General features: G+C 34.6%; 1 protein-coding gene across 13 annotated transcripts in view; it reads left to right on the top strand.

The window, feature by feature from the left end:
* The first annotated feature begins 1,295 nt into the window (after positions 1-1,295).
* LOC106168500 (centrosome and spindle pole-associated protein 1) overlaps positions 1,296-21,796 on the top strand; it is a 28,592-nt gene continuing 8,091 nt past the window's right edge. For 4 of the 13 annotated variants that reach the window (XM_087016172.1, XM_087016164.1, XM_087016159.1 and 1 more), the window contains exons 1-35: positions 1,296-1,471; positions 2,008-2,093; positions 3,376-3,459; positions 3,973-4,107; positions 4,574-4,744; positions 5,636-5,701; positions 6,467-6,568; positions 6,770-6,865; positions 7,002-7,127; positions 7,668-7,745; positions 8,046-8,126; positions 8,507-8,661; positions 9,084-9,180; positions 9,538-9,581; positions 10,271-10,373; positions 10,993-11,034; positions 11,902-12,049; positions 12,432-12,528; positions 12,908-12,919; positions 13,737-13,898; positions 14,175-14,327; positions 14,671-14,780; positions 15,127-15,244; positions 15,561-15,657; positions 16,031-16,178; positions 16,367-16,596; positions 16,948-17,001; positions 17,154-17,303; positions 17,459-17,608; positions 18,056-18,124; positions 18,598-18,718; positions 19,208-19,296; positions 19,453-19,505; positions 19,861-19,979; positions 20,669-20,797. In XM_087016172.1, coding sequence (XP_086872298.1) covers positions 2,019-2,093; positions 3,376-3,459; positions 3,973-4,107; positions 4,574-4,744; positions 5,636-5,701; positions 6,467-6,568; positions 6,770-6,865; positions 7,002-7,127; positions 7,668-7,745; positions 8,046-8,126; positions 8,507-8,661; positions 9,084-9,180; positions 9,538-9,581; positions 10,271-10,373; positions 10,993-11,034; positions 11,902-12,049; positions 12,432-12,528; positions 12,908-12,919; positions 13,737-13,898; positions 14,175-14,327; positions 14,671-14,780; positions 15,127-15,244; positions 15,561-15,657; positions 16,031-16,178; positions 16,367-16,596; positions 16,948-17,001; positions 17,154-17,303; positions 17,459-17,608; positions 18,056-18,124; positions 18,598-18,718; positions 19,208-19,296; positions 19,453-19,505; positions 19,861-19,979; positions 20,669-20,797 — 3,664 coding nt within the window. In that variant the 5' untranslated portion in view covers positions 1,296-1,471; positions 2,008-2,018. Of the gene's footprint in view, positions 1,472-2,007; positions 2,094-3,375; positions 3,460-3,972; positions 4,108-4,573; positions 4,745-5,635; positions 5,702-6,466; positions 6,569-6,769; positions 6,866-7,001; positions 7,128-7,667; positions 7,746-8,045; positions 8,127-8,506; positions 8,662-9,083; positions 9,181-9,537; positions 9,582-9,841; positions 9,921-10,270; positions 10,374-10,992; positions 11,035-11,901; positions 12,050-12,431; positions 12,529-12,907; positions 12,920-13,736; positions 13,899-14,174; positions 14,328-14,670; positions 14,781-15,126; positions 15,245-15,560; positions 15,658-16,030; positions 16,179-16,366; positions 16,597-16,947; positions 17,002-17,153; positions 17,304-17,458; positions 17,609-18,055; positions 18,125-18,597; positions 18,719-19,207; positions 19,297-19,452; positions 19,506-19,860; positions 19,980-20,668; positions 20,798-21,796 lie in introns of all 13 variants that reach the window. The other 9 variants (XM_087016180.1, XM_087016169.1, XM_087016131.1 and 6 more) reach the window with 8 other exon arrangements.

Below are 21,796 nucleotides of genomic sequence, written 5' to 3'. Positions count from 1 at the left end.
TACCTCAGGCTCTGCCTAGGAGGTTATATTTTTACCCCTGTTTGTCTGTCATCAACATAACTCAAAAAGTTATGGACCGATTTTGCTGAAATTTTCAGGAACTGTCAGAATTGGGCCAAAGAGGACAATGATTAGTTTTTAGTGGTGGTCTGGCTCAATAATCAATCAATAATCAACAATAATCAACAATTGCTGCCTTGGCAGAGGTCTGCACTCTCGGTGGTTTTCTAGTTTTGTTATGTTTTCCTTTACAATTTTTTCTCAAACACTTGCATTTGTGACTTTTATCTCTCATCCGCTCGAGGCTCTGCACATTTTCTGTATTTCCACATAAGCAATTGTATTGTTTTTATGTCTTTAAACATTATATAAAATTATTTTATGCACTGTCATCATTTTTCAAATATTGAGACTTTCATCATGTGACTATAGTCTCTCATGGTCCTGAAACTGTATTCTTATTGAAGGGGTGGATTGAGACCATCTTCTGGGTCTTCTTGAAGACAGGTTATTAAGTTTATATTGACTGGTATCTATTTTTTTCTGTTGGAAGACCATCAAAATGGAGGATGGATCAACATAGATACTTTGGGGGCGTCTCGATAGTCCGAAGGTTCACTGGTCCGAAGGTTCATTGGTCCGAAAAGTGGTAACATTTTTATCGATTTTTTAATCAAGGGTTCATTGGTCCGAAGGTTCTATAGTGAACATTCGGACCATTGAACCTTCGGACTATCGCTACGGCCCCGATACTTTGGAATACTGCATCTTTATTTTCTGATTTTTGTCTGTACATTTGACAGCTTTGCTGCCTTGTTCAGATATAAACCTTAAAAGCTTTTTGCCAGAAAAATGGCAGGGAAACTGCTGTTAGGCCCCCTTTGCAAATAATGATTTTCCACTAGTGCAAAAAAAAAAAAAAAAAAAGGCATTAACCATTTTTTAACCAGTGATGGATTATACACTATTTGAACCATTGAGAAAGTCAACAGGCCATAAATAAAATGTAGTCCAGGACTGAAAATCAAAAGCGTGTTACATGCTTAAAAAATCAAATGTGTTACGTAAGACAACACAAAGCACGTTTGCTGTGCCCCTTTTTACTTCCAATAACAGTTGGCTGTGTTCTGGAATGGGTACCATGGCTAAATAGTAACAATCATCAATTGATGGATATTCTGGAGGGGACCTGTAAAAGTTTTATCCATTCGTTCTGTCACGTTTTGATTAAAAAGAAGACCCGAAACTGGCCTTTCTTGATTTTTAAATGTATAATCGCATTCAATTTGCTTGCCTTTTAAATTCTCCACATCCGAAACGAGAGTTTGCGATATTAGCAAATTCCAGGGTTGTGTTGATGTATGTTTCAAGTTTTCAGCGTACTACCTAGGATTTAGGATTAATTGAAATACTGATAAACGTTCAACTTTTATATCCAACATGTGGCTACCGTAGTAATAACCATAAAAAGGTATGTATCGTTAGCTAAGTCTGAATAAGCCTGACGTTTACATGTTGCTAACCAGAGGGGGTCAAATGGCTGGCTTATCTTGTCTGTTCATAAAATTATATGTTCGTCGCTTATTATTGGCGTTACTCGTAGTATCTTAGCCCCTTGGACTAGCGCGAAAACTCATGCGTTAGCACTCACTTTTTACTGTTTTTGATATGTACCCCTTCGTGTGCTAGGACACGAAAGATGTAAGACAAGATAACTGTAAAATGACGTCCAACCACTTGTACATATACATGTAGCAGTTGCTCTAATAACTTTTGCTTACATCTCACCTTATCAATTGAACACTGCTGAAAAGCCACTCTTTCTCATGTAGGTTAGTATGGAGAGGGGTAGAGAAGATGTGAGTGATAAATGTACAGTATGTACTTCAGCACATATGAGAAATTTGGCAAAATACCCAGAGCATGAACAGTTTAATGCTAACCCAAACTTGTAAAAAAAATCCAAGAACAATCTTGTCCATAGTATTTTCTGTTTTTCCATTTTAGGTTTACTAACCATGGCTGATGATATTGAATATTTTATACAGCAACAGAAGCAAAAGCTAGCAGCAGAGAGGAGGTCTCTGGGACAGGTAAGGTTTTCATTACTGTTTACTATTTAAAATGTGTGTGGGATGACAAAATCTACCTTTAATAATAGGAGCACCTAAAATGAGGCTGCTAGCAGTGCATAACTTAATTCCAGATATGAGAAAGCGATTCAGGTGTAACTGTATGTTTACAAATTTTGTTTAAGTCATAAAAAGTGGCATGAAAACATTGGCATTGTCGTGGAGAAGAAAGTAATTGGGCATAACTCCAGAGGAACAAAGACACAGAGAACATTTTCCATTGTTGATTTCTCTCAAATTTTATTCAACACTTCACTCTTGAGTCCCAGCACCCAAGCTTCAATGCCTGTTTGCCAAGCAGTTCAGCATTCATAGAAGCTAAAAAAAAAACATCACTGTTATTAGATAAATGTGGTAAATACTATGATGATGATCATGCTCAATGTTGAAAATGTATCAATCATTTATCCTATCAGTCCAAGATATGCAGTTCCTGATCAGTTGTTAAATGAAAATGCTATCTTCAGTCAGTCTATCCCCTTTCTTTCCTCAACAATGCTTGCATCAAACTGCAGTTTTCATTATTATTAGGGCTCCTTCCCAATGAAACTCATTCTGCATAGATCGATCTATCTCCATGGGAAATCTCACTGAATGCAATCAGATTAACAGATTAATAAGCCTCCTATTGGAGTAGAATACAAAAAAGCAGGTAATTATAGGAGTACATTGGAAGCAAGAGGAGGCGTGTTGCATTCAGATAGAGTCCCTACCAAGCTGGATCGATCTACGTAGAATGGTAGGCTCATTGGGAATGAGCCCTTATACTCTTAACTGGTGTGATTTTCATTTGCTAGTAGTAGTCAGCTACCTGATAACCTTTAAATAACCCCATATCCATATCATTACATCAAAATAGAGATGTTTTATAATCAAAAGAACAGAAAACAAATGTTTCAAGGCTTAAAGGTACTAAATATATATGGGGTGTGACCACCAAAATTAATTTTGGCTATTTTTTCCTACTAAAATCATTGCTTGAACCATCCAAGCACTTGAATTTGGTGTTTTATTCCATTTTTAATTCAAAAATAGTTTTTAATGACTGGCCTGTCATTTAGAACACCAAATTTTCCTGTACATTTCAGAAGGAAGTATGGATGTGAGGAGTCTTATAGTTTTTAAGGTCTGAACTGGGTAAGATCACTAGCATTGCAGATTATGTAGACATGGTAAATGTGATTTTTGGTAATTTTCAAATGCATACAGTATACCTCTAATGTCTGTTATTTTTTGCATCTAGGAGCCTGACCGTGATGACCCAAATACTTCTCGAAGAACTTGGGACAGGACACCAAAGAGTAATTTAGATGAACAAATATTGCAGGTAACCAATAAATGGCAGAGGAATCCTTGTGAAATGCACTAGACACTTAGACTGGTTTCCCATACCTATATCCATCTAACACGATCAATCCATCTCTGAGGGGTTTCTTGCTACATTGCTTTCACCTAAGTTAAGCGGCTTATATATCTTGCATGCCTACTGTACCTGCTAAACGATAATTGATTATCCACTGGCAGCTTCAGTGGGCATGACAGACATCTAAGCCACTTAAGTTGATAGCAATTTGGCTAATCCCCTCGGAGATAGAGCAATCCACAGTTGGTATGATAGGGTCTGGGAATGGTCCCTTATATGGCTGCTTTATGGATTTATGCCCTTTTGAAGTTCCTTTTCTGACATAAGCACAGTTCAGAAGCAAAAGTTGCGAGGTTGTTGAGGGAAAGGGATAAATATTATAATATTATTTTGAATTTTTTTTAATAGTAGTCAATGTGTAATTTCTGTATTTGAGCATTCCAGTGTTGCTAAAACTTATATTTATTTCATCTGTAGCATGGCAGGAGAGGCCCACAGGACAGGCAAACAGAGGATGTTGAAGGGGGTACACTGCCTCTTGGACAATATGAAGAAAAGAAAAGAAGATTACAGGAAGAAAGGAAGAGAGAAACCCAAGAAGTAATGGACAAGGTATACCCATTCATAAAGTACTACCTATTGTCTTCATGCTAGTGCCACATCACATAGGGCTTTTCCAACCAACTCTGTCTACAGCTATGACTCTGGCCTCTGATCAAGTTATTTGCCCTGCTTCTACTCTTTACTCTTTCAGTTTTGCTTCATGTTGCTCTTGATCTTCCCTTTTTCTTTTGGAATTAAATACATAATGTATTTATATTAATCCCCCCCCCTTGAGCTTGGCAGCATTAGGTTTGACCTATCCCCATCATGGGGGTATTTCAGCTTGTAAAAAGAAAAAGAAGATTGAACTGTTGATCTTCAAGATAATATCTGAAGAATTGGATATTTATGTTTTTTTGAGGATATAATGACACAAAAAGCTGGATTAAGTATTCCAACTGAATGATATTTAGAGTAAAATGAATTACTGTATTTTAATTATATTTGAGCATGAAACGAATTAATGTATTTTTAGGGCAAAGTGAATGGTTTCCATGTGGATCAAAACCGCAAGGAAAATATCCCCCCTCCAAGGCCACAGAGTCCAGAAGAGACAGGGCTTATTGGTCAGCTGGGCAGTTATGATCAAAAGAGAAAGAAACTGGAGGAAGAGAGGAAGAAGGAGTATAATAAAATGCTCTCTGAGGTAAATCATTAATACATAGCTGGTATCTGTTGGATGATGTGTTATGTTTTTCATTATGAACTCATCAACATTTTTGAAAGCCAGAATACCACTGATTTGTCGTCCGTTGCTGTCATATAGGCATGGATATAATATGTCAACTTATTCTTTAGAATAGCATTTGGTTGATATGCATTTATTATTAAAGATTTTCTTTTGAGAAAATAGTTTCTTTGTATCTAAAAGAAAAATTATTGATGTTTAGATCCTTAAATTTTGAAATTCTGTGTGACTTAGGCGTTGGTGATAGTTGACGGTATCTTTTCGATTCATCTAAATCTGCTTCCAATTGAAAGTTGTCAGTGAATTTTACTCAGTTTTTGGGGTGTTACGAAAGTGAGGGAGTACCTGTCCTGGTGTTATCCAAAATGTTTTCTCTCCCTTCTTGTTGTTGTTACTGTTGGGGTGGAATGATAACCATGTTATCAACGAAGGGAATCCCAAACATTCACACACATATGATGACATCATTATCCCACCCTACAATAACAACAAGTGGAGGGGGCAGTTTGGATAACACAAGGAATTGTACTCACTCACTTATGTTACACCACAAAAGGAATAAAAATCACTGACAGGAAATATATCAGGTTTCAGTTACTAATGAATATAGATGAAACCATTCACCAGCAACGCAAATATGTTTTCTGTCTTGTTTACAGTTCTTAATTTTACTTGATAAATGTTGCTCACTGGAAATTGTCTCAACATTGTGTCATTTGTCTTAGGAAATGCTTGAGTATTTGGTTGCCCATGTAAATGAAAATAACTTTATTGAATTTTGGTGATCCAGTTGGGTCTATGAAAACAAACTTTGCATTGTGTATAATTAGAGATTGCCTTGAATTATAGAAAAATATTCAACCAGGCGCACCAAAGTGGCTTCAGAATGGCCCGGAAAGACCAGATTCTCCAAGAGTAGGTGCCTCAGTGACAGGGAATTTGTTATTTGCTGTTGTTTTCCAGAATCTTCAGTCATTTTCCTTAAATTTCATGTTTAAGTTGCTGAGAGATATATTGATTTTTCTTATTGACTAAATTCAATTTTGATTTAAATTTTACAAGGTCACCAGTTGGTATTCCTTGCCTTTTTCAACTTCATACTATTGCAGTTATGCTTGATGTGTTTTTACTTGGCCTATTCACTTTTACCAGGGGTGATTTTTCTTTCAGTCTGTATATTTTGCATAGGCTGGTTGTACATTTTGCACAGGATGGTTTACTTTCAAAACCGTTGACTATTTAATCCTTTTTTTCTTGATACTGAAATATCTTTTTAGGGTCAATCCTTGTATTTTAGAATAGTATTTTGTTATCATTATTGCTTTAAAAATACTAGTCTGTGTTGTTTGTACTAAAAATTTATACTTGTGATTGATTTGCAATCATGGAAACTTTATTCTGCAAATGTGACTTTTCCATTTGATGTATATTATAAAATTTTGAAAATAACTGAAGGGTCTTTACTTTACAAAGGAAGGGTATGGATGGCAGTCATTTTCATTGTCTACTCTTATTCACTTTGTCCGCATCCATTGCTATATATCATATTTATATGTCTTATGAATAATAGAAGCCTTAGTTACATATATACCAAACAAAACTTGTTTATTGGTATTGTAAGGGTGTGTTGATGCTATTGATTTCCAACTTATTAATATTTAAGTGTTATAACTATTACAGCAAGAGTTGCGACGGACAGGTCGTCATCCTCAAGCACAAGACAATGAAGAAGTTGGGTTGCCTGCAATGAATAGAAAGATGTCGGCTGAGGCTAGAGCTGATGTTAGTAGAATGCCTAAATCTTTGAATTAAATTTTAAGTTTTACTATCTGATTTAAAAAATTGTTATTCTTATAACATGTAAATGCATAATTATGTATTGAGAACTTAAAAAAACTTTTTGCCCAATTTTAAAAGTAGCTTTTAATGATGTACAATCTATCATGTTTTGAAAATGCTGTTAAAACTGAATACATTTATCAGTTTGCAAAGAGAAGAGCAAGGAATGAGGAGTACAGGCAGTTCTTAGAACAAGAAGAGCAAAAAAGAAGACATAGATATGACAGTCACAAGCCTGCGGTAAATATTTTTTCTATGTATGCATTCAGTCCTTTGTCGAGTTCAAAATGTGGGATAGAAATTTGATTGATAAATGATAATCAAGACATTGATTTTCTATGGTAATGATATGGCATTGATACAAATTATTCTGTAGGATGCAATCAACAGGAGTCCACCACCCAAAGAGAGAACAGTTACTTTTGAGGACACATATGACAGAGATCTGAGGAGGGATGATGATTATGACAGACGGAGAGACAGATATGATGACAGAAATGAGGTACACGTGTACTGTGTATAGCATCAATTGATATTTACATCAAAGAGGATAATATTTCATGTTTCTTATCCACAGTGTGTTGTGAGTTGCAAAATACTTATTCATAGTCATTGTAGATTAGGATCCTTGAATGTTGAAGAGACCCGTTGTGATAGTAACGCTTTCTTAAGTGGGAAATATAAGACTTATATCAAAACATAACACTCAGTCAATGTCATATTAGGGACATAAATTTTATACATTTATGAAATGTTGTTTCTGGGATTGCAGAGAGTTCATTTTGTAATCAAGTAGCTTATTTCTGAAAGTGAGGACTAAAACAATTTTTAGATCTGAAAATGTAGCTCAGCATTCCTCATTGATAGCAGGTGTAGTCCTACAGTTTGGCATTTTTCATCACCCACTTGTATTAAACCCTATTTTCTCCTATTTTTCAATTAATAAGATATTATGTCTCACATGTTCTTTCACCTCACCCTTTCTTTTCACCACTAGAGCACTGGTGTGTGTTTTGCAGTGTCTTTTCACCCTCCCTTCCAGGTCAAACATAGACGTGCACCTAAAGAAACTGACTATGGCATGACTTTGCCTGGAATCAGAGATAAGCACTCTGCAGAGGTACTATGTATTTCTGCTGTATTACTACTAATAAACTAACAAAATAAATTATGAGGACTTTCATGAAAACGTACTTAAATATGCCAGAAAATTGAAACAAAGTTACAAGTAGGGGTTATCATTAAGTGGAAGGGAATATATATGCCATGTTATAATATTACTTTTATTGCTTTGTGGCAATTTTAAGAAACAAATATAGAAATTCAAAATCCAAATGTGGAGTGCACTGTAGTGTTCAAATGAAAGCCTAAGAGTTGATGATTGTTGGCTTATTTGTTGTCATTCTGGTTTTGTTTTCAGCAAAGAAAAATGGCAGAAAGGAATAGAGAATATAATGATTTTCTACAACAGAAATCAGAAAGAGACAACAGGAGGAGAGAGGTATTTATTGCATAATGTATTCTCAAACATTGAAATAAATCATTTTAAAATGGAAAGAAAGAAAATGTAATTGATAGTACCATATTATAACTGCTCATTTATGTTGTTGGCAGGATATAATACATCCATGTACATTGAAAGAAGACAGTAAAAAGGATAAAAAAGTAGATGGGGGCTGCATATTGTCCTAACAGTTACTGTTTTCTTTGTCTCTAGCAGGTATCCTTCTGAAGACGTGATAGTTATTCAGTTATTCAGGAATGAGTTTTGATACATGTAGATAAGTTATGATACATGTAGGTGTTTTCCCAGTGATAGTATTTAATATCAACCAATAAGTGCAAATTTTAAAATTTGTGATTCCATGATTTGAATTAAAGGATCAAAGAATACGCACAAGAAGCAGGAGTGACTTTTTGTCAGATGATGAGGATGCATTTGAAAGAGGTCGTAATAAACCACCTCGTAGAGGTTGGGGCACACCTACGTATGAGGAAATACTAGAACAGAAGAGGAGAGAAGAGAGTCGCTACAGGTAAAAAAAGTAAAAATAAAAAAAAGCATCAGTGATTATCTGATTTGTCCATAATGATTTTGTAGCATGGAATTCCTATGGGCATGATGAAAATATATAAGGACATTTTTGGTTAAGATGTCATAGCATCTGCTGCATCTTTGATTAATGAGTTCTGGACAAGAGTAATAAATAATTTACATTTATGTGGATTTCTGTTACCTGAAACCATATAGCAACAAAGCTGTGAATGGAAATACTGATTAAACATTCAAAGAGACTTTATTCTGATGAGTTTGTTTTCATCTTGTTAGTGGCTTATAGATCTGTGCAGAAGTGTTGATGATTCAAATATATCATGCATATATGATTCAAATATATCACCCAGTAGCTTCCACAAGCATGCCTCTAATGTGGAATTTTTTATTTTCATTTCTCACCAGGCGCTATGATGATCCAGAGTATTCCAGAACCCCAACAGGCATGAGGCTTGGTGATGATAACTACAGGAGGTCTGCCATATCAGATGGTTATCTAAATGTGAGTAACCTTAAGTTGTGTGAAATTCACTTGGATATAACAAGCAAGAGGGTAGCACTAATTTGAGTGATCACAACTGATATTCATTTTCCACTAATATTCATTGTTGTATGAATGTGTGTGTGAAATACATATTTTGATTTTTGGGACAATTTTCTGCACACAGCATAATTGTTTTATGCCTAACTTTTCTTTTATCCCATGACAAAGCAAAATGATATGAAGAAAGATTTTTAGTGAACACTAAAAATAATACAAAAGGTTCCCAGAACTATTTATGTGTAGAACATGAGATGTTATATTAATGTCAGATTTTTTCAAGTTTTTATTCAAAAATTGAAAACTTTTACTGTCTAGGATGACAGACGACTGAATGCCATAGACAGGCAATATGATGCCAAGTAAGTTTGCTATGCATCTAGGGTAAATTTTGTCTGTTCAGACAGTGCAGCAAATTTTTTAACATAAAAGATAGTTGTAACATTTGAAAATTATAAACTTAACTGTAGATTGAGAAAAAATAGTGATTTAAAAAAAATTCAATTTTTCATGTGATTCCTTTTATGTATTGACTGTGATATGACTAAGGCTGTTTTCAAACTTGAACATGCTAAGATAAATATTGTTTTTTAGAATGATGATATTGATAAAAAAACTTCAGGAGAATAAAAACAAGTAACAATGAGCGCAGCAAAAGCTGGGTTGATGAAAGTGATCCTGTGACAGAATTTTACCAATTGGTAACTCTTGCTGATAGTTTTGTGCTTTAAATATTGTAGTGCGCCCTTCCCTTTTATCTAGCACATGTATGTCCTATGTACTAGCTGCTGCTGATGTAGATGTCAGTTTGGGGGAGGGCCAGGCATTTCTCGTGTACAGGTTGTAAATGTGACTCATTTCCACCATTATTGTCTTGTTCATCCCATAACTTCCCCAACTTTTTTTCCTGTCTTTGTATAGAAAGCTTACATACCACCCAGCTTTGTGTAATGTGCTTCATAGAACTGTGATAATCAGTTAAACCTCTATACAATTAGTTCCTTTTTTTCTTACTCCCATTCTTTACCTTCTTCACCCACCCTGTGTTTAGGAGAGTTCAGTTCAAAGAAGAGTCCAAGTGGCCCAGTCTTCTGGATGAAGTCTACTGGACCTCACCTTTGAGGAACCCAGCTAGGGATCCCCTACAAGAATGGGTAACTGTGGCCAGTAGTGTCATGCTTGACTTGCTTGGCTTTGTCTGTTATGTTAACAAAAGATGTGATATATTTTAGAGAACAATGCATAAAAGGCAACTCTTTAAATTCATGATTGATGGGGAAAATTATAATAAAAGTTTGTAGAAAGAAATATACATACATTGAAATGCATAGGATAAAGCATGGCTTTGTCAATTCAAATTGGTTAAATATCATGTTGACCAAAATTAAATTTTAAAGGGTCTGCATTTTATTGATCTAATCTCCATAATACAGTGTTCATCAAGAGTTTTTTTTAAAAAAGATACTCAATGGAAATTATTGCCTTCCAATACCCATCCCAAAAGTCTGATACAATGTGATAATTTATATGTTGATCATATTTAGGATGTGTCTCAGGACTGTAGCAAGCAGTTAAAAAAATGGACCTTTTTTCCTGGGAGATCTCATATTGTACTTTTTAAAATAAAATTTTGATTCAAAGCAGACCTTTTCCCCAGTCATAATGGCAGTTGTATGCCCCCCCCCCAACCCCCCTGCCTACAGACCTGTGTTTTGACTAGTTGTGCTGGATGGGGATTTTTGCTTTGTTAAAAGAAGCTTTTGCTTTCATTAGCTTTCAAGGATAAGACAAAGGAGTCCATCTCCCATTCATGAGGTAATTGAATGGACTGCAGTTATAACATGTTTATTTCTTTATGTTTGTCTGATTATTTGGTTGTAATATTGTGTGTATTGGATGGCTGTTTACTATGAAACCATAACACCTTTAATCAAATACTTTGATTTATCATTCAATATATTGCAAAGGTTACTTGGTCATTGCTTCAGGAAATTGGTATTTTATGATAAACATATGCATGCTGCATCATACTGTGAAGCAAGAAACTAAAACTTGTGCATGTTGTGTCTCTCTTTTTCACTGTATAAAAAAAACTTGTAGTATTATTTTTCAACTCAGTCTGGTAATGAAAGCAAATTAGTTTTTTTTTTTGCTACGTTAGAGCATAGATACTTCTTATAATTATTGTTTTTGACTTGCCTTTGGTACTTTATATTCATTTTTTGCAGCTCTTTTTTTTTTAAATTTATTTATTTTACCCGTAGGTGGTAGTTAGCTTTTGCCATTTGATTTTCATGCAGTAGGTTGAAATGGTGATGAAAGAGCGATGTATTAGTGAGAGTGGTGTTTTATATCTTTAAACATGATTCATATATTTGGTTTTAATATGTTTTCAGACAGTCAATTTATTTTGTTGTTACAGTTTTTGTGCATTTTAATTATTTACTATTTTTATGTACATATTTGATTTTTTTTTTTTGCTGAAAATCATCTTTTAGAATGTAGTGAAGTTGTCTTAAGCAAGTAGCAGTGAATACACAGTAGCAAATATTTTTCAGATTTCATTTAAATCAAAATTAATAAATTCACTTTGAGTGTATTGGACTGTTTTCAGAGGATGTACTTTTTACTTTGTACTCTTCGGACTCTTATGATATAATAATTTTTCATTGTTTTCTGTAGGATGACAGACGGCGAGGCCCCAGGGAGCCAGACCCCAGTCCCAGGAGAACACATCCTGACCCTGAGCCTCCTGCAAGGCAAGGCAGGAGAGGCTACCAGCCCCCACAGGAAGATGACAGCAGGCAGGCTGGGGCTACTCTCTTAGTGGGTGAGTAAACTTAATTACAGAAATAGATTTGTCTTTGTTGGAATACTATCAGATATTCTTTTCGATGATTCAAAAATAGAAATAAAATGACCATATAACTTTGGGGAAGGGTGTATATCTGTTTGAGGTCAAGATATGTTATGTTAGAGAAAGAGGCTGAGAGTAGTGTTTTTCTAAAAGATTACAGATGAAATTCATAAACACTGAACTCCTGCATTGCATTAATGGATTAGTATAAGCTATAATATCTACAATTTTAAGAGCTAGATTCAATTTAACTGAATCATCATGGACAATTTCTTAGTTAAGGTGTGATTTAACATTCGGTCAATATATATAAATCTTGGCAGTCAAGTTTATTTACTTTAAAATATTTCTGCAGGCCATGAAAATTCTGAAAGTGCAAAGAGAAGGAAGCAGGAGGAATACCGCAAAGAATTGGAATTACAAATGAAGGGAGACAAGGAAGCTAAGCAGAGGTAACTATTATGTATCCAGTCATGTAGATTTATGTTGTAAGGAGTGTGGAAGCTGATTTCCAACACTGATATTATATACATGAGCAACTGAGCAAACTTTAGAGCTGCATGATTTAGTATACAAAATTCAATATGACCACATAATGTAAATTATTAACAATAAGAATTGCAGCATTTTAGTGATGCATGTTAAAAATGCATGCTTTGTTGATGATGTCTTTTAAAATGCATGACTTTGTTTTTATGGACTGGAATATTGTGAATCACATTGGAACAACACATTTTTATTACCAATCATCATGTACTTTTACCAAAAGATTCTCTGATAATTTTATTGCTTTCAAATCCATATACTAGTAAAGCTGTTTTTTGTGTTTAGGGAAAAGGAAAGGTAAGAAGCATCTGTAAAATTCTCGTGTTAATATTTGAATAAAAGCATGGCTCATGATTTTTTTTTGCTTTTCTCTTGTGTGATGTCCATTGCTTTAACATGGTTATGTGTATTTAATTCCATTACTAATATCTTGGGATCATAATGCTGTTTGCTTTCCATTCACATGTAGAGTATGGCAGCTGGTTGCCAAAGAAAATCTTGCTCAATAATTTTTTTTTTCCTCTGGTAGTGTTTCATCTTGATTTTCTGCTCATACTAAAACATGAATTTTAAATAACTGCAGTTGGCGTTCCTTCTGGTTGTTATTATTATTGTTATTATTGTTGTTGTTATGTCAGCATGAAAATTAGATAATTCTTAATCATTATTATATTTTTACTTCTTTTGCTTGCATTGATGAAAAGCTTGTGTAAAAGGTTGACATTTTTTTCCTGCACATAACTTTTATCATCATCTTTTGAAGTATAAATCTTTAATTCTGATTTGCCCACCCTTGTGACAATATATTTCATATTCTGGCTTTACACAATTTTAAGCAATCAACCTATTATTGGCATATATCAAGTTTGAAATATTGCCATTGTTATTTAAATTTGTACATAAATAAATGATAAAACAGTTATCCCATTATTTTATGTGATGCTGGCTTTCTGATTATATATCCCATTTTTGTGGGCTTTTGCCCTAGACCTTATTGGGAAGGCTAGCTAAGACAAATGCATGTAAAACATAGTCTAACTACCATTTCCATAATATATGTGTACTTTTATTACATACCATACTCTAATATGATTGCCTATCAATGTACCCTTAGGGAAAAGGCCAATGACATGAGAATCAATGTCTCAGGGGCACAAGATCCAGAGAAGAGACCTGATAGGCTGAGAGAATTACCCCCAGCAGAGCAGAGGGGTCCCCCAAGACAGTATCAGAGTGTGCCAGTGCAGCCATATCACCCTGTGACTGAAGACTTAAGGTACTCTTATGTGGGATATAAAAATAGGAATTCATTTGGATGTTGGGTTAATCATTTATCGGGAGAACCAATGGTGTAGATAAACAGTTTATTAATGTGAAATCTTTAAGAAAAGACTTGGCATTACATGCTCATGAGAACATGTCTGGATATTTGGTTAATTTGTGGCAAAATAGTATAAAATATACAACATTTTTCTTTTTCAGTTTAGAAAATATCCATTTTTGTAATTCAGTAATAATATTGCTCCAGTAATATGATTTTTTTTCATTTCAGTCCCAGATCCCAAGCATTCCAGAAGTACCAGGCCCAGCTGTTCAGTGAGCCCTCTTCCAGACCAGCTCCCAGTATATTAGACAGAGGCTGGGGAGGGGACCTGTATGGTAGACCACTAGAACCTGGCCTTGGGCTGCTCAGCCGACAGCCAGGGTAAGAACCATACGGTTATATAGCGACTTAATAAAGAATTGATTGATAGGGAAAATGAAGTCTTGATAGAAAACTGTTTGATAGTCTGTGGCATGGGCTTGAATACATGAACAATTAGACTAAAATCAAGGGTTGGTTTTATGATAGAACCTAAGTCCAAACATTTTTCCAGACCTGAAGACCAAGTTATTTAAATTTGATCTTAGATGATCAGAATTATTAACTAGTAGTCTTCTTAAATGAGAATATTCTGATAAATAGTTTCTGATAAGCAAATGTATAATTGACATGTTAATGAGCCATGTTGAAGTCACTTATAAGTGTTATTTGCTGCTTTTTCCAGAGACTATCTAGGAGCTGCTGGTCAGCCCCAGCTTAGCCCATACAACAGCCCACTGGATGAGGCTTATTATTATTATGCCAATAAAAACCCACTAGATGTTGACTCTGGAAGTAGGTATCATGTAGTCTTTGATATTGCAAAAAATAATATTTGATATTACAAATAAATAATTAAATAAATATATAAAATTAATAACTGCTTATGTTTGAAACCTTTTTGCATAATACACACTTATCACTGATCAGGCACAAACAGTCTTAACTTAAGTGCACATGCACGTGTATATTAATACAAAACTAACTTGTTTTTGCATTGTTAATGTTTTTTGCTTAGAAAGTAATCAAACAGATGGACCTCTCTTAAGTTATGATACATAGACTAAGATAAAACTGTGCATATTTTATACATGATAAAAGCTGCGGTTGTGTTTATAGCAGTCTAAACTATTCCTTTTAGTTGGTGGTATAGCTGGTCCCTCAGGTGTGGGCCGTCCGTCTAACTTTCCACAATACCCACAGCAAACACAGCAGCAGCCACCGCAGCAGCCTCAGCAGGGTTATGCCAACAGAGACAGGTACATATGTAATGTATGAGTGGTCTAAGGGGATGCTTATAATGTGTGTTCCTCATTGAGTTCAGATCAGGAACTCAATGAGGAACAGACATTATAAGTATCTCATTGAGTTCAGATCAGGAAAGGTCATTCTGACATAATCCACACAGGATATACCTGTTTTACTTGGTTTTATTCTTATTAAGTTTTTGATAATAGGGTTTGGAACTTAAATTCACAATAGACAATACTTCTGAATCATTCATTTTACAATGACCATTTGTCATCCCATTCAATATATGTGTATATGTTAACTTCTTTTGATTTTATTACTTAGGAATCCTCCCCCACAAGAAGGGGGCTTCATTATAGGAAATGATCGCAGTAAATCCAGAGCTGATAAACAGTCCTATAATGAAGAACTTAGGTTGCAGGTGGGGTATTATACTTAAGAGCTTGATAATCAGAGGTCTTATTATTACTCTCTTATTTTGCATCAGTTACTTACTATGGGTGAAATATCACTATACTGCTCATATAAACATTACATATCGCCCATGGTTTATGTCTGTCTTTGAAGTTTCTGGAGTAAACATTCCATGGTATTTTGATAAGTAGAGGAAGAACCTGTTGATTATCTTCCAGATATATTTTACAAAGTATAGATACATTTTGTGTCATCTAATCACAAGCAGTAAAAATCATATGTAACATTAACATGTCTGTAAAGAATTTCTTACTGTTTAAGACACAAACCAGGCTGATGATTGTTTTCATTTCAAATAATTGGGATGGTTCTCCTTTTAGATGGAAGAGAAGCAGAGACAAAAACAGTTAGCTAAAGAGGAGCAGGAGAAGTATGACCTTAAGAAACAGGCAGAAATAGAGAACTATGATCCATTTGGTAAAGGAGGCGGTGGTGCACCACTGAGAGACAGGCAGGGAAATCTTGTTGGTGAGTACAGACGTGTTTCCATGCAGTGTGGTATGTTCAGATAGATACAGAAGAAGTGGCAAAATTGTCTCCTGCTTCTTCAGATAAACACCAGCACACACATGCACTCACACACACTGGTTTGTGCAAAATTAAAATCATTATTTTGATTTGTTTCATCTATAACAAACATCAATGTGACATTACAGCTGACTTGAAGAGAATGCACATAACAAACAAAGAAGGAGAAGAGGATCCCACGCGCCGCCTGGTACCTGACCGCACTCCTGCACCACCTCCAGTAGTGAACTTTGCTGCAGACTCACCATATGGCTTCCATGACCAGGGACCACCTGGTGGGGGGGTCCAGGGGAACTATCCTGGATTGTCTCCCAGAGAGGGACATGGCAGGGGGCAAAGTGACATCTTTGGACCAACTGTAAGTTTTTTTTTGATGATAAGTAAACCTGAAAGCTTTTAGTGTGTGGAGAACCTCATTTGGTCAAATAACAGCAAAGGGGAAAAAGAAAATTCAGTATCTGTGTGCATTTTTGGTTATCAATATTTGAGCACTAGCATTTTAATATATATATATATATATATATATATATAGTGCTTAGGATAATGCTTACTTACACAAAGAGGTCATAAAAAATTTAAATTTTCCTTTTTAAAATGTAGTTAATAGTTTATTCCAGAATATTACTAAATGGCGAAAGTATTACATTTATAACACTGATAATTTTGCAAAATCAAAATGGGTAGTTTAATAAGATGGTTGTTGTTACAGGATAATACGCCCAAATCTCAGAAAGATTTGTATCAAGAAGAACTTAAAAAGCAGGTATGTTTAATTTAATATTTATAGGAACAAAGAAAAATGTATATATTTAATTTATCCCCCCTTACATTTGAGTGATTGTTTTCAATGCATGATTTAAAATGCATAGCAGTATGCTTTTTAGAATTAAATTTTGTACTTTCTTCTAATGCCAGATTGAAGAAAAGAGGAAGCGTGAGGAAGAAGAGAAAGCTAAAATCAAAGCAGAAGAGGAGAAGCAAATGAGGAAGATAGAAGAGGATAGGTTGAAGATACAGGCAGAGTTTGAAGCTGAACAAAAGAAGCAAAGAGAAAAGGAGGAAGAGGTAGGTCATTTTTTTTTGTTTTTTGTTTTTTGAGGGAGTAATGTTACAGTAACTGTGAAAGACATGATGAAAAAAGCAAACACAGTTAGAGATAGAGGAAAGGTTCAAATTAGAAAAAATTCACCCCTTCACATCTCAAATTGACCATATTGCAGACGCAAAGGAAAAATGAAATGTTGAAGAAGCAGGCAGAGGAGAAGAGGCTGGAAGCTGAGGCAAGGAGGAAAGAATTAGAAGAAAAAAGGCAACAAGAAATCAGAGAAAGGCAAGAGCAAGAGCGCTTAGAGAGGCAAAGGCAAGCTATGGTAAGTTATATGAATACTTTGTTTATATTATTTAACAGTAGTTTTCAAAAAGTTAATTAATTCATTAGCATTATTTGCTACATTGAAAATGATGAAACTGTATTGGTTCCTTGAAATTAAAAAAGAGGCAGTGAGGCTTATAATGTAGGCTGTTGAAAAATTTGTACTTAACAAAAAAAATTAAAAATTAGTTAAAGAAGTGTATTTGGATGTTTGAAGATATGGAAAAGGTGAGGTAAACACTATGTATCAAGAGTGGATAACAAAAAAAATGCAAACTTGTGATTTCTAGTAAATACTTTGCAACAATAACTTATCATTTTTATAAATTGAAACTCTACATATGTCACAGTTGCACTCAGTAATTTTTTTTTTTTTTTTAAGATGGATTGAAGAATGAAATCTAAAAGACTTATGAAACATAATACTGTATTTTTTTTCTGCTAGGAACAAAGAGGGAGTTCTCCACCAGTGCCAGCAATTGTAGCGGCAAGATCTGGCAGCACTGCTCAGACGGTGAGTCCACATGTAATACAGCCTCTACAGAGGCACTGGGTGTACTCACTTTGAGTAGGGCAGAATCTCAACATCATGAAGATGGAAATTGAGATGATAAAATGAACTGGTTTTAAAGCAAATGATCAAAATTGTGTTGATATAGGTTTTTCATTTGCTGTGGTGCAATGTTGCTAAGGCGTAAATAATTTCTTAAGAGACTTAATGTGTTTTTTCTTCTTTGTGGCATAAAATCTCCTCTCTTCCTCAAAGGGCCATGATCACATGGTCTCTTTAGAAATGAAAATTGTTTTCTGAGTTATCTAAATTGTAGTCAAAATCACTTTACTATATCTGTCAGTAACCATAAATGTTTTAAGGCATACCTGCTGGACTCCATTATAAGCCAAAAATTCCTTAAGGAATGGCAGAGTTGCTTAAATATGCATGTTAAGTTCACTGTTTTAACAAGGAATTTTTCTTTAAATCTGCAGCCTGCAAGAGACGTGCGCTCTCCACCCATTCCTGCACTGCGTAGTAACACAGAGGATGTGACACCTAGTGGGCGGACATCTCCCCCAGTGCCAGCACGTGATACAGAGATCAGATCTCAGAGTGAGTATCTCCTTACAGGATACAGGTTTCATGTTTCATCTGAGAATATATAAATATTATACTTATTAGAAATTGTACTGAGTACAGATAAAGCCAACCATCAAGTGTTCATAGGGTTTTTAGGAAATATTTTCTAAAATTAGCTTTAGATTAGGACTACCTGTCTGCCTCTTACGTTGGTATGGATTTGATTGATTTGATGAATTCATATGCACCTTTCTTTTACCAAATACGTCCATCAAACTGGCTCATAGACATCTGGTAGTGGATCCACAAGTGTATCCAGTTTTTTTTATTGTTTTGTATTAATTTTGTATCAGGTTTACTTTGATTAAATTTATTCAAAAATCCTCAGTAACATACTTGTGCTTGAACCTATATATGCACAAACTGCTTTTGTTGATATATAAGGAGTCAATAACCACATGCACACGGCAGGAATGTATCTACCTTATAGCTTGTTTATATTTTCATCTGTGCACATTTCAGGTGCTGATGTTTTGCGACAACTAGCAGCAATGAGACAGCAGTTGCACAGTGAGAGAAAGAAAGTTGAAAATGCTTTAGAACAACAAAAGGTTTGTTCTAGGCTTTATCTACCTTTCTTGTGTATAAGATTAAGTCACTTACAGTACCTTATCTAAGTGTGTGTGTGTGTGTGTGTGTTACTTAACATATTTCAGATGCCATTTTCACTTTCTCCTCAATTATCTGTAAATTATTTATCAATTCAGTATGAAGTTGATGTCTCTGACCCAAGAGTGGCACAGCGCCAAAGACCACCACAGTAAGTAACTGGAACTTTTGTAATCAATTTCAGGTTATGTTTGAGCCTATACTAGAAAAATGGAAAATGTCAGTATATTAAAAGCTATGGAGAAAATTATGATTTAGACTTATTGCTGAATTCTTTAGTATATTTGCTTTTTTAATGGAGACTGAGGTATTTCACGTACAACAGTTCAAGTTGAAATTTATATTTTGAAAATGGTTTCATATTTAATATATACATTTTTTTTTCTATTTCATTTTGTAGAGGATATACCTTGGTGATTAAAGAAAAAATTGTTGAATTTTCCAGAAAATTTGGGTTATTTTACACCTTCAAGGAAAGTCTGGTGAATTTCTGTTGAATGTTTCAGGAGAGATCCTGTGGATGTATTTGATCCAAGAAGACCAGTGTCTGTGAAAAGAAATAGGACAGCAGATAGTGTTGCACAAGGGAAAGAACTGAACGAATTCAATGATCTCAAGTACAAAAGTAAGTTTTTGCTATATATTTAAGCATTAGATGGATTAACCTACTTGTGTTGTGCAGCTATTTTCTATTCATAAATCAAACTGTGCACAGTTCAAATGTGAACATTTTTTTTCACCATTAGCTACAAATTCTCCCCAGGCTCAGAACAAGAATTACATTTTTTTGTAGATATTTTAATATTCTTGACCTTGGTTGAAAGCACTTCTAAGAAGCTGATATTAGATTTATTCTGACCCCAAATATATATATATGACCAAAATAAGACATTATTCATAAAATGGGAAACTTCACCACAAACACAGCAGGATTTGTGATAACACCAAAATACTTGGCTGGTTAGACAGCATCCTTAGATTAAGTCTGATAGATGGGTTATTGTTTTTTGACCCACTATAATGTAAAAAAAAATGATCTGATGGTCCACTCACTGCAAAACCTTTTCTTTGAGCTTCTCTTTTAGAGTGCAATTTTAGTTTGGTTCCACTATCATCATAAAGAAACTATGCTCTCTATTTATTCCACTACAAAAAGTATTTCTGAAAAGTTTCTTGTGATATATGATTTTTATATTCACTCTTATATAGTCTTGTAATTTTTGTTCTTTATCCCTTATTTGATTTTATCATTATTATTTTGTATTTTTTTCTGCATTTTTCTCTTTTTCCACTCTTATTTGTGTCACTTCCCAGAGGATACAGAATCTCGTCAGAAGTTTCGCAGTGAGTACCCGGGGGTTCCTGTCTCTGATACGGCACTAGAGGTTCAGCAACAAGCTCTGCTGGATGAACAAGAAAATAGACTAGCAGAGCTAAGAGCAAGTAAGAGACTGAAGAAAGAATAACAGTGTATCAGTTAAATTGCCATGTTTTCAGCTCTGATCATTTTGGCCAAAATGGCAGCAGTGCATGAAATATGTATTGCTTTATATCAGGAGTATGAGAAGTAAGTGCTTTTAGAAATGCTGAATGTAGTTTGCCAGTGGGTATTTAATATACTTGGCTTGCAAGTTTAGTTACATATCCTTACCATAAACAGGAGATCATAATCCCCTAGATATATGGCTAGACTTATTTATTTATAGAAAGGAAAAGAAAGGAAAATGACTACAGAGTCAATTCAATATGGGGATTTTATAGTTTTATGTTGAAACATACGACAAAAGGTTGAATTTGTCAAATTCGAAAAATGATGTAGGAGATGAAGAGCATACTTCGGTACACTGGATACAAACAAATGCACATACAAACACACAGAAAAAAAAAGATGATTAATAAGGTTGACCTTTCAAAATTATAAACCTAATTTTTTTTGGAAAAAATTATGACCACTTAATATATTATAAAGCAAAAAACAAAAGGCTGTGTTTTCACATGTACAGACAGTCTATAAGTATCTCTCTCTCTCTCTCTTTCTCTCTCTCTTTGTATATGTGTTTCTGTGCGACACAACTGTTGTTCATCTTCTAACTGCTAAACCCAGGGGCGGATCCAGAGATATTTTCTGACAGTCTTCCAAATTATCTTTGTTAATCCATCCTCCATTTTTGACCATCTTCTGACAGAAAAAAATTAGATACCCATTGATGTAAACTTGAAAATCTTACTGTCTTCCGGGAGACCCAGAAGGCAGCCTCAATCCGCTCCTGAAACCATATGCTTGGTGGCTTTATAGGGTAAAAGTGCAGGCTCCTTTTGAAAACAGGCATTATTGCAGCATTTCTACAAAAGTTATTGATTTTGATTTTCATGTATCTTGGCAAAACTTCCCCATAAGTACCTAATCATATTTTGCTTTACTTGTTTTACCTTTCATGTTCT

Source organism: Lingula anatina, chromosome 1 (assembly GCF_051362555.1).
Source record: "Lingula anatina isolate TDL-2025a chromosome 1, LinAna3.0, whole genome shotgun sequence".
Classification (NCBI taxonomy): domain Eukaryota; kingdom Metazoa; phylum Brachiopoda; class Lingulata; order Lingulida; family Lingulidae; genus Lingula; species Lingula anatina.
The sequence above is the reverse complement of the archived record's forward strand: the minus strand, read 5'-3'. Positions and strand labels throughout refer to the sequence as shown.